The 15,239-nt window shown below is 36.4% G+C and overlaps 1 protein-coding gene across 2 annotated transcripts in view; it reads left to right on the top strand.

Annotated features, from left to right (window-relative positions):
- Positions 1-15,239, top strand: part of MICU1 (mitochondrial calcium uptake 1) — a 219,089-nt gene that overhangs the window by 71,316 nt on the left and 132,534 nt on the right. For both annotated transcript variants that reach the window (XM_027860205.1, XM_027860199.1), the window contains exon 5: positions 7,166-7,209. In XM_027860205.1, coding sequence (XP_027716006.1) covers positions 7,166-7,209 — 44 coding nt within the window. The remainder of the gene's footprint in view (positions 1-7,165; positions 7,210-15,239) is intronic.

Below are 15,239 nucleotides of genomic sequence, written 5' to 3'. Positions count from 1 at the left end.
ATATAACCGATGATGAAGTTGGCTGAGAGAGGTTAAGTGATTTGCCAGGGGTCGTAAACTAATAAATATCCGAGTCCGGATTTGAACTTGTCTTTTTGACTCCAAGTCCAGTGCTCTGTCCACCGTGATGCTTAACTGTTCAAGATGTTTAATCTGTTCCTGCTCACATTCACAGATTTTTCCTTCTTTGCCTTAACTTACAATTTCTGCTTTCAGGGGGCATTTTCTGTCTAGTTATGGAAGACCAAGTAATGGCATTGGCTTCTAATCAAGGCTGAAATAAAATTTCTAAGCATTCTTAAATGGGTATTGCATTTTTGCTCAGCTGTTGTTAAAGTTTTATTACAGAAGGAGTCTGATTATTCATTTGTGAGGCTTCTTTCAGAGAACTAGTTTATTTTTATACTAGGGCTGCTTGCAGCTTATTGGTTTTATTGCTAAAGCAGGTTGTGATAACTAGGCATTTGGACTCTGCAAATTAAAAAGGCACAAATTATCCATTTTAAAGCAATTTACTATTTTATTCCTTGACAGGTTTTACTGTTTGCTATATTTATATTGTTACTAAAAAGGGCTTTAAAAAAAGTTTAAATATAGCTATTAAAGCATCAGTTATTCTTTTCAATTACACTTGATTTTCAATTTCGTGGTAGTTGGTAATTGTTGTTAATAAGCATTTATTGATTCCCAACAGTGTGAAATCATTTGAAAACAGAATTGTTTGATAAGCTTTTAATTTGAAGAAGACAACTGAGGGAGAAAATGGATGCCAATTTGATACAGAAGTCAGGAATAAAAAAGTGCAGATTAGCTCTAAAAACAATGGTGCTGTGATTCTTGAATGTTATGATCTCTTTCCATTGCCAAATTATTCATCATCACCCCTTAAAAGAAAGGAATCCCCTATTTTATTTATTTCTCCTTCGACACAACGGTAGAGTTTGAAGACTTGAAAGGAAGGATTTTAGTGGGAGGAGCAAAGAAAGAAGCTAATTCTTTTTTTATATATGTAGGCAGTAATTTGAATGTTTACTTGAAGCTCTATACTTTATGTCTTTGTTTTACTATCTTCCCAAGACTGTTTTTATACAGAAGGCAGTAATTGATATGATGGGATTTTAAGAACCTCAGAATGTGATTCCTCTTCAAAAATACCCATAATTCCTGGTATTCTAGCATCAAAAGACCCATTTCTTTGGGTTAATCTATTGTCTTCCATAACTCCCTATAGACATTGTCCATTAATACTTTATTGAGTATTAATTTACCAGAAAAGAAGCAAAGTATGGTACTTAGAGGGATAGATAAGTTTTGATGGTAGAGCAGATATAGAGAGAGGTCCAGAGCAGGGAGAACAAAACCGAAAGGTTGGGGGGAGGGACAGGGCAAGAAGCGGGAGATTTTAGTCTTGTCTTAATAAAAAAAAAAAAACACAAACCCAATTAATTAGGAGAGTTATTGAGAATGAATACATTTATTAAGTGCTGATGATGTGTGAAGCAATAATGAGTACAGATACAAAAGTGATAAAAATCCTTGCCCTCAGGGAGCTTACATTCTAATAGGGGGAGATGGTATGCATGGGGGAATGACTCTCAATGAGGGATATTTTGGTCTAAGAAGTCACTGGGGTGGAGAGGAAGAAAGAGGAGGGGAAAGGAGGGGCTTGCATATTGCAAGAAGATGGCTAGGCTGAATGGCTAGGTGGGGTGTGAAGTATGTGAGATATAATGAGCCCTGTGACTTTTCACCCATGTTAGTCTGGACAACATTGGCCTCAGGGGAAAAGCTGAATGTCCTAAGTGCCCCAGGGAGTCATCTCTGGATATCCAGTGATCCAGAGAGTGTAGTAATAGGGAGGATAGTAAGGAGATTTTGTTGTTTAGTTGCCATGCCGACTCTTTGTGACCCCATTTGGGGTTTTCTTGGCAGAGATATGAAGGTAGTTTGCCATTTCCTTCTCCAACTCATTTTACAGATGAGGAAACCGAGGCAAACAGGGTTAAGTGACTGCTAGTAAATTATCTAAGGCCGGATTTGAACTCAGGTCTTCCAGACTCCAGGTCCAGTGCTCTATCCATTGTGCCACCTAGCTGCCTGGCTGGGACATAGTAGGTGCTTAATAAATGTTTATTGAGTGACTGAAAGTTATCATCAAGTATATGGGAGATATTTATTTACTGAGTTTAAAATCTTGTAGGAAAGATTTTCTTTATTATATTTATGCTAACTTGTTAACAGGAAGTAGCTAGCAGTATAGTGTCTTAAAGCCTTAGTTTTCCCACCAGTAAAATAGGGATAATGTTACTTGACCTATCTACATCATAGTCGTATTGTTATGTAGCAGTGTATAAATGTGAGGAATTGTATAAATAACTATTTTTCACTATATTGTGAAATTAAAGAGCATGATTTTTAGAGTTTAAAATTTAGAGTAGAAAATCCTCCAGTATCCTGCAGCCCCCTTGTAATTAGACTGAGTGAGGCGAAGGAGCCAAGATGATGAACTTATAGACTAAATTGGCACTTTCCACACAATAAGCTTAGTTCCATAAATAGTGACATTTTCCCAGTAATCATCTAATAGTATCTGCTACTTACTGTAAGAGCGAGATGGCACTGGTAATAAGGAAAAGAACCTATATTTACATGGTGTTTTATAGTTATAAAGTGCTTTGTGTGCATATATGCGTATAATATATGTGGTTAAATATATTTATGTGCACACTTGTTTGTATGTGTCGATTTTCATTATCTTTGCTGTGAACAGTATGATGCAGTGGAGGGAGCATGGACTCAGTGAGAGGACTTGAGTCTTCTGCTCCTAGTGGCTCTGATCATTAACTGCAGCACTTTGTGAAATGTGGAATGAGGCTGTCAAAATAGATGATCTCGGAAGTACTTTCAAGCTCTAACTACTGTGATACTAAGACGATACCAGAGGAGTACAGAAGGGATTAGCAATAAAATTCTAAGTGAAGTTTGAGAAAGACTAGTCATTACTGCCTTGAGGAGTGAGGGGAATACTTACCTAGGAAAAGAAATTCTTGCAGTCTGAGAGACTGAGACCCCTCAAAGACCAGAGTACAGGAGGGAGGTGTCTGGAATCCACAGACTCAAACATAAAGTCAAGTTGGCAAAGATTTATTGTTAGGCTTTTCAGCGGCAAAGATTCTTAAGGAACCTGCAACCTTAGAGGGGTTCAGTTAAAGTTTATATAGGATAAACCATGGTAAAATATGTGCCAAATATGCTAACTATGTGATTGAGGGTAGGATTAGGGAGTGGTTAAGGAGTGGTCAGTTCTTAAAGGAATATGCACTTTTTGTATCTACTGCGCAGGCATTTTACCCAGAATTCACCAGGAAAAGTCCAAGGGAAACTAAATAGAGATGTGGTTTTTAGGTCTGCTATATCACTAAGTTAACTAGCAGTCAGGACCAACTGAAGGTTGCCCAGACTGCCTCCAATCAGTGTCTTGTTTGACAAGAGATGTGGGGAGTATACATATGTCTTAAGTCTAGAATACATATAGATAATGAGGTAGGGAGGTAGTATAGATGGTCCAGTGGGTCTGAATATCTTTATGACCCAGTGCAAAGCCAGTTCAAACTAATAATTCCTTCAGGTGCAATTTGTAACTACACCAGAGAGAGAGATGAGTGTGTTGCTGAGGCCCACTCATGAGTAATTGCTAGGCATAGTGCCCTTGGGCTGGGGGGAAACTGCCAGGGATAGTGTTTCTGAGGCTAGGGAGAAATATGATCTTGGAATTGGGGTCCTAGTATAGCACCCAAGCACCCCATCAGAAGCATTTGAATTGGATTTTAAAGGCCATGTAGCAATTCAGCCGAGGCATTCATAGTATAGAGAGAGTATTAGCCACGGTATAGATGTGGAAAAGCACAGAGCTCGTATAGGAGACAGTGAGTAGTTCAGATAAAGAGGAAACTTATGTGACTTAGAGGCAGCATAATGTGGAGTAAGACTAGAAAAGTAGGGTGTTGTCATTGCGCAGGATCTTGAATGCCAAGCTAAAATTTCGCATTCTCCTTGGTAGTCAACAGGGAGTCATTTGAGAGATTTTTATTAAGTTGATGATCTTCCTCTGGCTTCTCTCAAATCTTACCTTCTGCAAAAGCCTTTCCTGGTTCCCCAGCTGCTTAGTCTCTTTGATCCTGAGACTACCTTCCATATAATCTTTATATATCTTGTATGTACCTAATTACATAGCCCCTTACACCTTATTGCCTCCATGAACTCTGTGATGCAGAGACTTAGGCCTCCTTTCTGTTCCTTGCACACAGTATTGCATCTTTGCACTCCATGCATTTTTATTGGCCGTCCCACATTCCTAGAATTTTCTCCCTTCTCATCTCTGTCTTTTGACTTCCTTGACTTCCTTCAGGTCCCAGTGAAAATCCCACCTTCTGCAAGAAGTCTTTCCCAGTCTCCCATAATGTTAGTGCTTTCCCTCTATGGATGGGTTCCACATCATTCTGTCTATATCTTTTTTGTACATAGTTACTTGTGTGTTGTCTCATCCATTAGTCTGTGAGCTCCTTGAGGATGGTGACTTGTTTGGCCTTTTTTTTTTATCCTCCCCCCACACCTGCACTTAGCAGAGAGCTTGGCACACAGCAGACACTTAATAAACTCTTCTTGATTAGCTGACTCAGAAGTCAAGAGATGAAAGAGTATCCAATAGGAGAGATGATCAATAGCATCAAAAACTTCAGGTTTCAAGAAGGCAGAGGACTGAAAAAAAGACACAGGATTTGGTGATCGGTGACCTTGGAAACAGCAGCTTCAATTGAATGGTGAGGAGCAGAAGTTTGATTACAGTAGATTGTTGGAGAAACTAGATCTGTCTATCTAACAAGTAGAGAAGTTTAGCATTGAAAGGGATGAGCAAGGTTGGGCAGAGGGTTCAGAGAATACTTTTAGGATTAGAGCCAGTGACTAGAGAACTACTGAAGATACACCTAATGAGGACTTGGCTGTCTCATCTTGGGCTGCATTAAGAGAGTGTCCAGAAATCATTTCTAGGGAGATATGATAAGCTTTCTGTACTCTGCCCTGATCAGACCATATCTATATTGTTGTGTTTGTTTTGAGATGCTCCAGTTTATGAAGAACATTTCCAAGTTGGAAAAAATCCAGAGAAGGGTAACTAGGTGAAGGACCTTGTGTCTGTGATACGTGAAGACTGGTTAAAGGAACGTTGGTTAAAGGTAGTGTCAGAGGAGAAGGAAACCTATACAAAGGATGACAAAAGTAGAATCTGCAGGACTTGGCAGCAGATTAGATGGGAACCAGGACAGGGGGGCAGGGCAGTGAAAGGATGAGGAGTTGAAGAACACACCTAGGTTGTGAGCCTGGGCGACTGAGAGCATGTATTGTTGATAGAAATGGAAATTAGTACAACTTTTGGAAAGCAGTTGGAATTCTACAACTAAAGTGGCTAAAACGTTAATACTTCTTGGCCCCAAGATTTGATTGGCTTCTAGGCATATTCCCCAAGGATGTCCTTGGCAAAAGGAAAGGTTCTGTATACACCAAAATATTGATAGCAACAGTTTTTTTGGTAATTAAAAAAATCTAAACAAAACCCTAACATAAATAGATGCCCATCAGTTAGGGAGTGACTGAACAAATTGTGATACATGAATGTAACAGAATATGACTGTTGTGTAACAAACAACAAATATGATGAATATGCAAAAGTATAAAAAGACTAAAATGAACTGATTCAAAGTGAAGTAAGCTAAGGCAGGAGAACTATCAACAAAATGACTACAACAATATAAATTGGAAAAAAACCAGCAACCACAAAACAATCAGAAATAAATCTTTAAAAATTGCAGAGACCAGGCTTGGCCCCAAGGAAGAGTTATGTTCCTAACTCCTTTGTTGGGGGAGGGGGGGCGGGGTTTGGGGTCTACAGGTTTGGAACATTGTACATATTTTTCAGATTTTATTGATGAATTGCTAGGTTTTCTGATTTTTTTTTCCTCTTCTTCCTCATTTCCTTTCTTGCTTCCTCCATCTGCATGCACTCACTGAAACCTGGTTCCCTCCTGCTGCCACAGTTGCCTTTCCAAGCTGATTGCATTTTCACTCAGACTCCATGATTCACTGGTCACAGCAGAAGAGATGGAAAACTCCTTGTTCCCCATTGCCACTCCAGGCTCTCCTTCTACCACCATCACTCAGTAACCTCTTATTCTTTGATGTTCATTCAATCCATATTTATCATCTAATCAAGACCTCTAGCACTGTCCACTTCTTTCCTAAATGAATTCCATGTCTGGCTTACAATCTTTCCCTTCTTTCTACCTCCTCTCCTACCTCAGCTATACATAGATGGTCCCACCTTCAATCTTGCTATCATCCACAGGTGTTCCACTTCCATGTTCAAGATCTTTTATTTTCTCACCATCCCCTTCTTCAACCTTCTCAAGAAAAAACCATATTTTATATTTGACTTTCCTAATTCTCTCAGTTGTTATTTTCCCCATCACTGTGTATTTTTTTTGTATTGCCTAAATGAATTTATGTGTGTATATATATATCTGTATATATCTACATATATATCTGCATAATTATCTGTATATACATGCTGTCCATGCATAGTGGAATATAAGTTCCTTTAGGACGGGATAATCGGACTTTTGTACTTAAATCTCTAGCACCTAGTGTAGTGTCAGGCATATAATAAGCGCTTGTTGGTTGATTGATTGATAAAATGATACAGTGTAGTACAGTAGAACTAATACTACTCTGTGGTCAAACGGCCTGGGTTATATGCTACTTCTGACAGCACCTGGGTGAAGTTGGGCAAATCCCTTCACTGCCGTGGACCTCGCTTTTGTTGTCAGTAGCGTGAGGGAATTGGACTAGATGACCTCAGAAGTTCCCTCCAGCTTCAGATCTCCAAGATCCTGTGACCCTGCAGGAATATTAGAGTAATCTTTCCTTGTCTTAATTAGGAAGAGAAAAGTAGAAAGTTTTTCATTCCTTTAGATAAATTCAGGAGAAAGTTCTATTCCATTGGGGTAGTAGTCCCCAAATCACTAAAAACAGAGATGAGAACTATGCAAGCTTACATGTTTCAAAGGAGGTATAAATTGTGTGAATTAATTTTGTTACTTCTCTTCCTCAGATTTGGGCCTGGATCAGTACATAGTGAAACGCATTGATGGAAAGGTGAGAGAATTGTGATGCAGGTATACATGTTCTTGTTACTAAATATATTTGAAAAGTTTCCTGGTTGAGTTTCCATTATAACTATTTGGGGAAACTGTACTTAAGTTCTTTAATGCATCTCGCCAAATAAATGTAAATCACATTAGAAAAACCATGTAAAGTGTTCTTTTATATGCTTTTCTTACAGAGAAAAGAAATTATGATAATTGCATATTAGCCCTTTCATAATATGATAAAAAACTCATTGTTTCTATATGAATATAACTCTTTCTATACACACATACACACTTATATAAACATCTTGTGTCAACTGCTGTGTTTATTAATGATTGGTCTAGTATTTATTTGCATCTGTGTATGAGTACAAAGATACCAATACAGACACCAAGCCCAGTATAATGACAGTTTCTATCCGGAAAACACCTCTCCTTGATGATTTTTTTCTGATATTATTTTACCTTTTTGATAATATAAAGCAGTCTTGAAAATTCTAGAGATAACAAGTTGTAAATAATTTGTAGTTTGTGGTTGTAGGAATGATCAATTTTATTGTTTGTTTATTTGAATGTTTGTTGTTAATGGTTACTAACTTTAGAATTTTAACAATTTTTTTAAGTACTTAACTAAACTTGTGAAATAATTATGAGGACCGAACTGCATTTATTTGCATATGACTGTACATTGTTTGCATATATGCCTTTAGATATTTGAATGAAACATGCATTAATCCATTCTTACACATTGAATGGTGAAACTTCATTCCTTACTGCCTCCTAGTCAGTGAAATGTTCCCCTTCTCCTGGTTCCTTTTACAAGCCAAAACAAGAAAAGCCTCAAAAAAAAATAAAGGAGAAGATAGTTTTGGAGGAAGGCAAAAAAAAAAACATCAGAAAGAACAAGTCATTTATTATCCTACAGAGCAGAAAGTACGAAATCCATGAAGAATAAAAGTTGCAGGTTGGCTGAACAAGGTAGGAACAAAAGGGGGTACCTCAAGGGGCAGGGGAGTTCAACTAGAATGCACTAGCACTTAATAGGGTTAGTAATGAAATAATATGTTTACTCACACAGGAAAGATGTCAAGCTAGGGACAGGACTAGTATTTTTAGTGGGTTGTTCATTATTTTGAGGGGCAAAATGAGAGAATATATGCAATCCGGAATGTCTTGCCCTGGCACCCCAAAATCCACCTTTAGGGGTTCATTCCTTTGGATCAAACATTAGGCTTAGGATTAGGCTTCCTGTTTTAAAATTCAGATATGTTTGAAAAGAGTATAATGTTAAGGAATCTAAGGTATACTAGGATATTTTAGTATATTAACCAGTATATTCTTTTTTAATATATTTTATATTTATTTAGTATAATTTATGATATACTTAAGTATATTTATCAGCCAATCAATATTTATTAAGAACCTACTATGTGCCAGCCATGATATGATCCTGACTCTCAAAGTACTACGTAACAGATCACTTCCCAGGGATAGCATGAGAGTTCTGGGCACTCAGAGAAGGAAATTCTGAAATGGGGAAAAGCGTATGTACAAAGTGCGAGCAGATAGTACCAAAGACTCCCAGGCTAGGGCTGGCTGAAAGTAGTGAGATGAGAGCCATGGAGCTATAAAAAATAAGCCTGGGCCAGGTAGCACCTTGACAGGGAACTGGCATCTTTTCTTATATACTTCTACTTCTGTTTTGTCTGGATGGAGTTATTGAATCTATTTATCTCTCTGCCTGGAGAATTTTTGCATCCAAAGATTCTTCATGAATTTCTGATTAGAAAAGAGATCTTGTTGAATATATCTCATATTAGTGTTTGCTTAACTAATTTAGGACAAACATCTATAAGAGGGTTTTGTTGGGGAGTTTTTTAACAGTTCTCTCCTTTTCTGTGTCTTTATGAAAAGTGATGTTGCATAACAAAATCAAGATAGTAAATACCGTCCTTTCAGCCTATTATCTTAAAACTTTATGTCATAAAGAATGGAAAATTCATAAAATATTTCATTAACATAAGAGTCTTAGATTTTTGCCATGCAAGATAGCCTTTATCTGATCATTGTTATTGTTGAGGTTTAGAGTTGGGAGAGCTGGTTCAGGTGTGAAAGAATTCACTTAGACTTTCTCTATAACCATTGGGAGCTTTATTTCATGAAAGCTTCATGGTCCTGAGGTTAGCAGGGAGCTAAACAAAGGGTGCCAATATAGGAAAAGACCCAGGCTTATATAGACAGAAAGCTATACAGCTGTAGGACGATGATATATTTTTAGGATTTCTTATGGGGGTTGGAGATTAGGGGCAGGATAAGGTAGGTGAATGACAGGATAGGGAACACAAGGTAAGGGAGACAAAGGCAATTCTTTCGGTACAAGATGTATGGCATTTCAAGATAAGGGCAAAAAGGACTTGAGAAGTTCTCAAGTTCCAGGATCTCAAGGAACAGGATGGGCTACAGAATGAGCCTCAAATCCCCTCAGGGGACCTGGGAAAGTAACCCTTATTATTATTTTTAATCCTAGGGCACTCTTTGTCCCCACATCATTATGACAGGTATCAAATTTGTGTGGCTATAAACAGAGCACAAACTAAAGAAGAAAAACTTGTCTTTGTTCAACCATTTACCTAGCATGATTGTAACTTTTTTGACTATCTTTTTTACTATTATCACTTTCTGTAATACTTCATCAGTTGTTGCCGTTGTGCAGTTTGACCAAAGATTTAAGTTGAAAATTAACATCATAAGGGGAGTCTACTTTAAAATTATCTTGATTTTTCTTTGAACTTTTGTCTTTTTTCTCTTTTCATTTGGTAAGCTTAAATTAATTTGCAGCTGCCTAAATGTGCTTCTTCCTTCAACTTCCATCAAGCTTGTGGCCCACACTATTTAATAAGCTCATTTAAATAATAATAATACCTTGAAAAAGATTAGCTTATGGCTATAGGATTGCTATTTGGCACTTTTGTTGTTAAAATCATCAAAATGGGTTTGGGAAGGGGTTATCTATGATCTGGGGTATTGTTCATTTGTACTTCAGTCCCATAAAACTCTATAGATATTTCAGGTGGGGAAAGGGGGGGACTTCCCTTCATGTGGTCACCTGAGCTCTCTCTCCTATATAATGTCTTTAAGCAAAAAGCCCTCTTGAAGGAGGAAGCAAATATCCCTCCTCTCATTAAATTTTAGTAAAATCAGATTTGAGATATTTTGTTTTAATTTGGGGGAAAGACTCTGTTTCCAAATAATAATGTTACTTTATAATCTTAATTTCATATATGCCCCCGGGGGTACTAATTCTTTCCATTGTAGTTGTGTTGTAATGTAGTTTTAAAAATAATGGATGCAATGGATTACTTTCATTCTTGTGATTATAATACTTTTATCAAATGTCCCCCTGCCACAGATAATATGCAAAGTAAATTAAACAACTGCAGTGTGAACCCTTTAGAATTGGAAAGTACACTCTGTAACAAGTGGCAGGCATAGAATCCACGTAGGATCGATCATATTGTGTTTGAGGTTTATAGAGTGCTGTTCTCGCAATGATTGTGTGAGGAAGGTATTTCAAAGATCCTTATTCATGTTTTACGGGTAAGGAGACTGAGTCCCATAGAGGGGAAGCGACATTTCCAGGACTGCAGATGCTAGAGAGGATCAGAACGCACCTCTTATGTCCGGCTTTTTTATACTACACTGTGGTGACAATGCAAAGAGACATGAAAGAGTTAGAAACCAACCCAAAAGATTTCAAGCATGTTCTAATATTATCCTTCATAGGTATAGAATATAAGTAGCCTGTTAGCTCTATCTCCTAATCGTAGCAGCAAATGTCTAGCTTCTGTTTTTAGTGGCATAAAAACCTCATAGATGAAAATGAATCCCCTCTTGCCGGTGTGTTCTTAGTATCCAAAATGATTTGCTAATGGGCTTATACTCATTTAATCAGAAAACAGATTTTCTAAATTTAGGCTTAGGTGTCTATTCCTCTTGAATAGAAAGAAACTAGGAGGTTTTTTTGGTGGGGAGGGGGTTGTTGGTGAAAGTTCAGAAGTAGGGAAGTAGTTTTCTGTCTTCTGGTAGTAAGGACATATAATAAATGGGATCACTACTAAATATGACCTTTATTTCTTTTAGTTTGTCTCATTGAATAATCCAAATGCCATTTCACTTGGAAAAAAATGCTTGGAATTAGTGGTTCACAGTTTCTTTTGTATGTTTTGGTGTAGCTTATGTGGTTATAGCATGTTTCCTAGTCTTGCTTATTTTCTTTCCCTCTTGCTTCTCATACTTTCTACTTACTCATTTTTACATTTAACAAATTAAAGTGAGAAATAATTCTCTTTTCCTTCTGCTCATAATCAACAAGTCCTCTCAAATTAAACTCTTTTTCTTATCACTACATTTTTTTCAAACTGTCATAGTAAAAACTTAACAGGCTTTCAGTTAAGCTATTAGTAAAGAAATGCTGACTTCCATTCTTTTGGTGTAATATTTTTATTTCTTTTAAGAATAATACTTAAAGTAAAAATCATGTTCCTTAAGTCAAAATTAATTCACCCATTGCCTTTTCCTCTATTCATTTTTTTAGGAGATAGAAGTATTTTCAGCTTTCCTGTTTTTCCTGCCCCTTAGATGTCTCTGAAAGACCTTGTCACTGGATCTAGGTTTTTCATTATTTAAATCTCAGGACTAGGGGCAGCTAGGTGGCACAATGAGTAGCATTCCAACCTTGGAGTCAGGAGGACCTCAGTTCAAATCTGGCCTTAGATACTTGACATTTACTAGCTGTCTGACCCTGGGCAAGTCACTTACCCCTGATTGCCTCACCAAAAAGCAAAAAAAAAAAAAAATTAAATCTCAGGACTAGAAGTCAGAAGACTTGGATGCTAGTCCAACAGTACCATAACTTGCTTTATGACCTTGGGCATCACTCTCTGGACCTCAGTTTATTCATTTGTAAAATTAAAGGATTGGATTAAATAGATGATGTTCTAAGAGTTTGGGGTTCTAGATGTGATTTCTTAGTGTCCTGATTATGTTTTATACTTGAGTCACAGAGTGCTGAGAATTTAGATTTTTTTTTTGTTCTTTCCATGCTCTGCATCATTCCCAGTAGTGTTTCTGAAAAGAGGATGTTTTCATGTCAAATAAAACAGAACAACTTTTATATTCAAGTTAAAGAGTCAACATTGGGATTGAACGTGATACTGAGTACAATATTTGTAGCCCAGAGGATACTCAAACAGAGAAGGAAATAGAGAAAATAACCTATGTTTAAAATGGAAGTGTTAAACAGATGAAATGTAAAATGTCTGTAATTGTATGCTATTTGAATTTTTAGTAAAAATTTGTTGACATAAATTTCAAAGTAAGTCATATACTTGTATTTGATAAAAGCCCAAAATTCTCATACTTATCAGTACAGTAAGCCAAGTAACTAAACCAGGAGCAAAAATATTATTTCTCTTTAGAGTGAAATTGGGACTCTCCCTACCCTTTAGGAAGCCTCATTGTTTGTTCCTTGTCACAGATAAAGATATTTTATGGAATAACGCCAAAAATAATACCTATATTGAAAGAGATACCCGTGATCAGGAGAATAGGCTCGTCCTCTTGATGTTAGAAGGTGGTACAGCTAGGGTGGGTGCGTAAGATACAAGGTGAGAACGATAGCAAGGTGGAACTCCCATGGGGTAGGTTTTGATGCATTTCTAAACATGTCAGTTTTGCCTTATATTTAAGTCATAAATGGGTTCCATATTCTCTAAGGACAGAGGACCACTCAGTCCTATTGAAACACATATCAGACTGTGATGCTCTGTGTAGAACTCCAGCATCACTGTTACTTTGCTTCCAAGTATTTAACATAATGTAATTTGAGAGCTTGAAAGGAACATTAGGGGTCATCTAGTTGAACCTAATTCTTAGTCACTGAAAACTAACACAATTTAAATGCCTGGTCAGTGTTATGGTTTCATAAGCATAGAAACTCCTTTCACCCCAAGATTGTACCCCATCTATGATTTTATAGGCTGAGCTTCCCAAGTCTCAGAGAAGTGAAGTGTGACTTGCTCATAGTCACGTCATTAGTATTGTCAGTAGCTTGTTTTGAACACAGATCTTCTGACTCCAAGTTTTGTCTACTCAGTGCTTCTTCTTTAGTATGTGTAAATCTTTGCTAGATTTTCCATTGATATAAATGAGTAACTGAACATTCCATCTCCAGTCTTATTCACTAGAGCATAAAAGTTGTATAAAGTCTATTTTTGCTTATGATCCATGTTTTATTTGTCATGTTAAATCCCATAAATTAAACCATGCACTATCACTTGTCCTCGTTCAGTAGCAAAATCCTTGCTTTAAGGAATATATCACTGGATTAAAAGAAAAAAAGAAAATTGTTTTAAACTTTTAAATCATAAGTTCCCAAATGCATTAAACAATCACATACCCATTTTCTTTACGAGATGAATTTTCCAATGTTTTTTCTTTGTAAAATTTGTATTTATAGTCAATACATTCCTAAGTTTAAATGAAAAACTGTTTTCACTAGCTGAAAAATACTTGACATTATCTGACTCTCACTATGATGTTTTACCTCCAAGCTGTTGGCTCATGTAATTTATTAATAGGAAATTATTTTTTCATGCAGCCCTCATTTTTTCAAACTACTTCAAAAATGTAATTTTTGTAATCTTGTTCATATGACTCAAGATTTCACCTTTCAATGAGGCTTAATTATATTTAACCTTATTAAGATCAATTTTATCTACTTTACTAGAATACAATTAGAAATTTGTATTTACCATAACATGCCCAACAATTTCATTTTAAGAGAAGAAAATTATCAAATATCGGTTTTCAATTTAATTACTGAATTTAAAAATTGGAGTGTAGGCTGCATTGGTATGTTTCCTTTTATCCTCATATCCAAGGTAGGCTAAAAGTGCCATTTGATATTTTCAAGACCAGATTGTGACTCTTTTTTAAAGTGGAAAACCTCAAGTCTAACTAAAAATTTGGATTTTGCTTTTACTTGGTAAGAAAGAAAATAGGTAGTTTATGTCTTTCATATTACAAATGAAGTTAAGCTCAATTTATTTTCTCTTCCTTTTCAACAATTATTTTACCTACTTTTGTTAAATGTAAGCACCCACAGGAATAAATATAATAATTAGTTTTAATCAACCCTCCAGTTATTTAAGGTTTGTAAGAAGGGTTTTAACCAACTCCTCATTACAGGATGCACAGCAATAATCAAAGTAAACTGGTCACTGATTCTCTAGTTTCTCCACTAATTAGATTTTATTTTTAAAAACAAGCTTTCCTTGAACACCCAATGAAATTTTAGACATTTCATTTTTATTTAAAGGTTTTCCTAGGTTCTCTAGCTAGTATTTCATATACAGTGCTTTAAAAAAAAAATATCTCACAGTAAATATCCCTGTGTCTTTTTTCCCTCTTTACATGGTGGAAAGCCCCTGTTCCTCAACTTCAGTTCTGAATTGAAAAGTCTGTTCCAAAGACCCTCCCAAACATTCCCCTGGGTCAATATTGACTAAAACATTATGTTTCCTTTGGAGGGAAATTAGGAATTTCCTTTTCTTTTCCCTGAGCCTTGCAGGTAAAATCAAAAATATCAGTGTGTGTTATTTTCCTGTCCCAGGTTGTAATGTGTTGTAATCTGTATTTATACGTGTGTATGTGTATATAGAGAGTATGTTTCTTGATTTTTAATTTTTTGGTTTTGCTTTTTTATGTAATCAAACATTCCCGATTTTTTTTCCTTTCCTTTTTCTAACCTTTCTTCTCTCTGATCAGGATTTCTGGCAGGTATTGACTCATCAGCATGTTCTTTCCATTAGTCTGTGCACCAGAGAACATAGTTATGCTTTGGGTGTAAAAGGGACAGTGCATGCTAATTTCCTTCCCCTGCTCCCTTCAGAGTGGTTCAATTCATGTCACTTTTAATCGATGTTTTACCTTGAATAGAGACAATTAGAACATTAAGTGAGTCCTTGAGAATATAGT

Source organism: Vombatus ursinus, unplaced genomic scaffold (genome assembly GCF_900497805.2).
Source record: "Vombatus ursinus unplaced genomic scaffold, bare-nosed wombat genome assembly UNPS02000749.1, whole genome shotgun sequence".
NCBI lineage: Eukaryota > Metazoa > Chordata > Mammalia > Diprotodontia > Vombatidae > Vombatus > Vombatus ursinus.
Note: the sequence above shows the minus strand (reverse complement) of the source record. Positions and strands in the feature narration are given on the sequence as shown.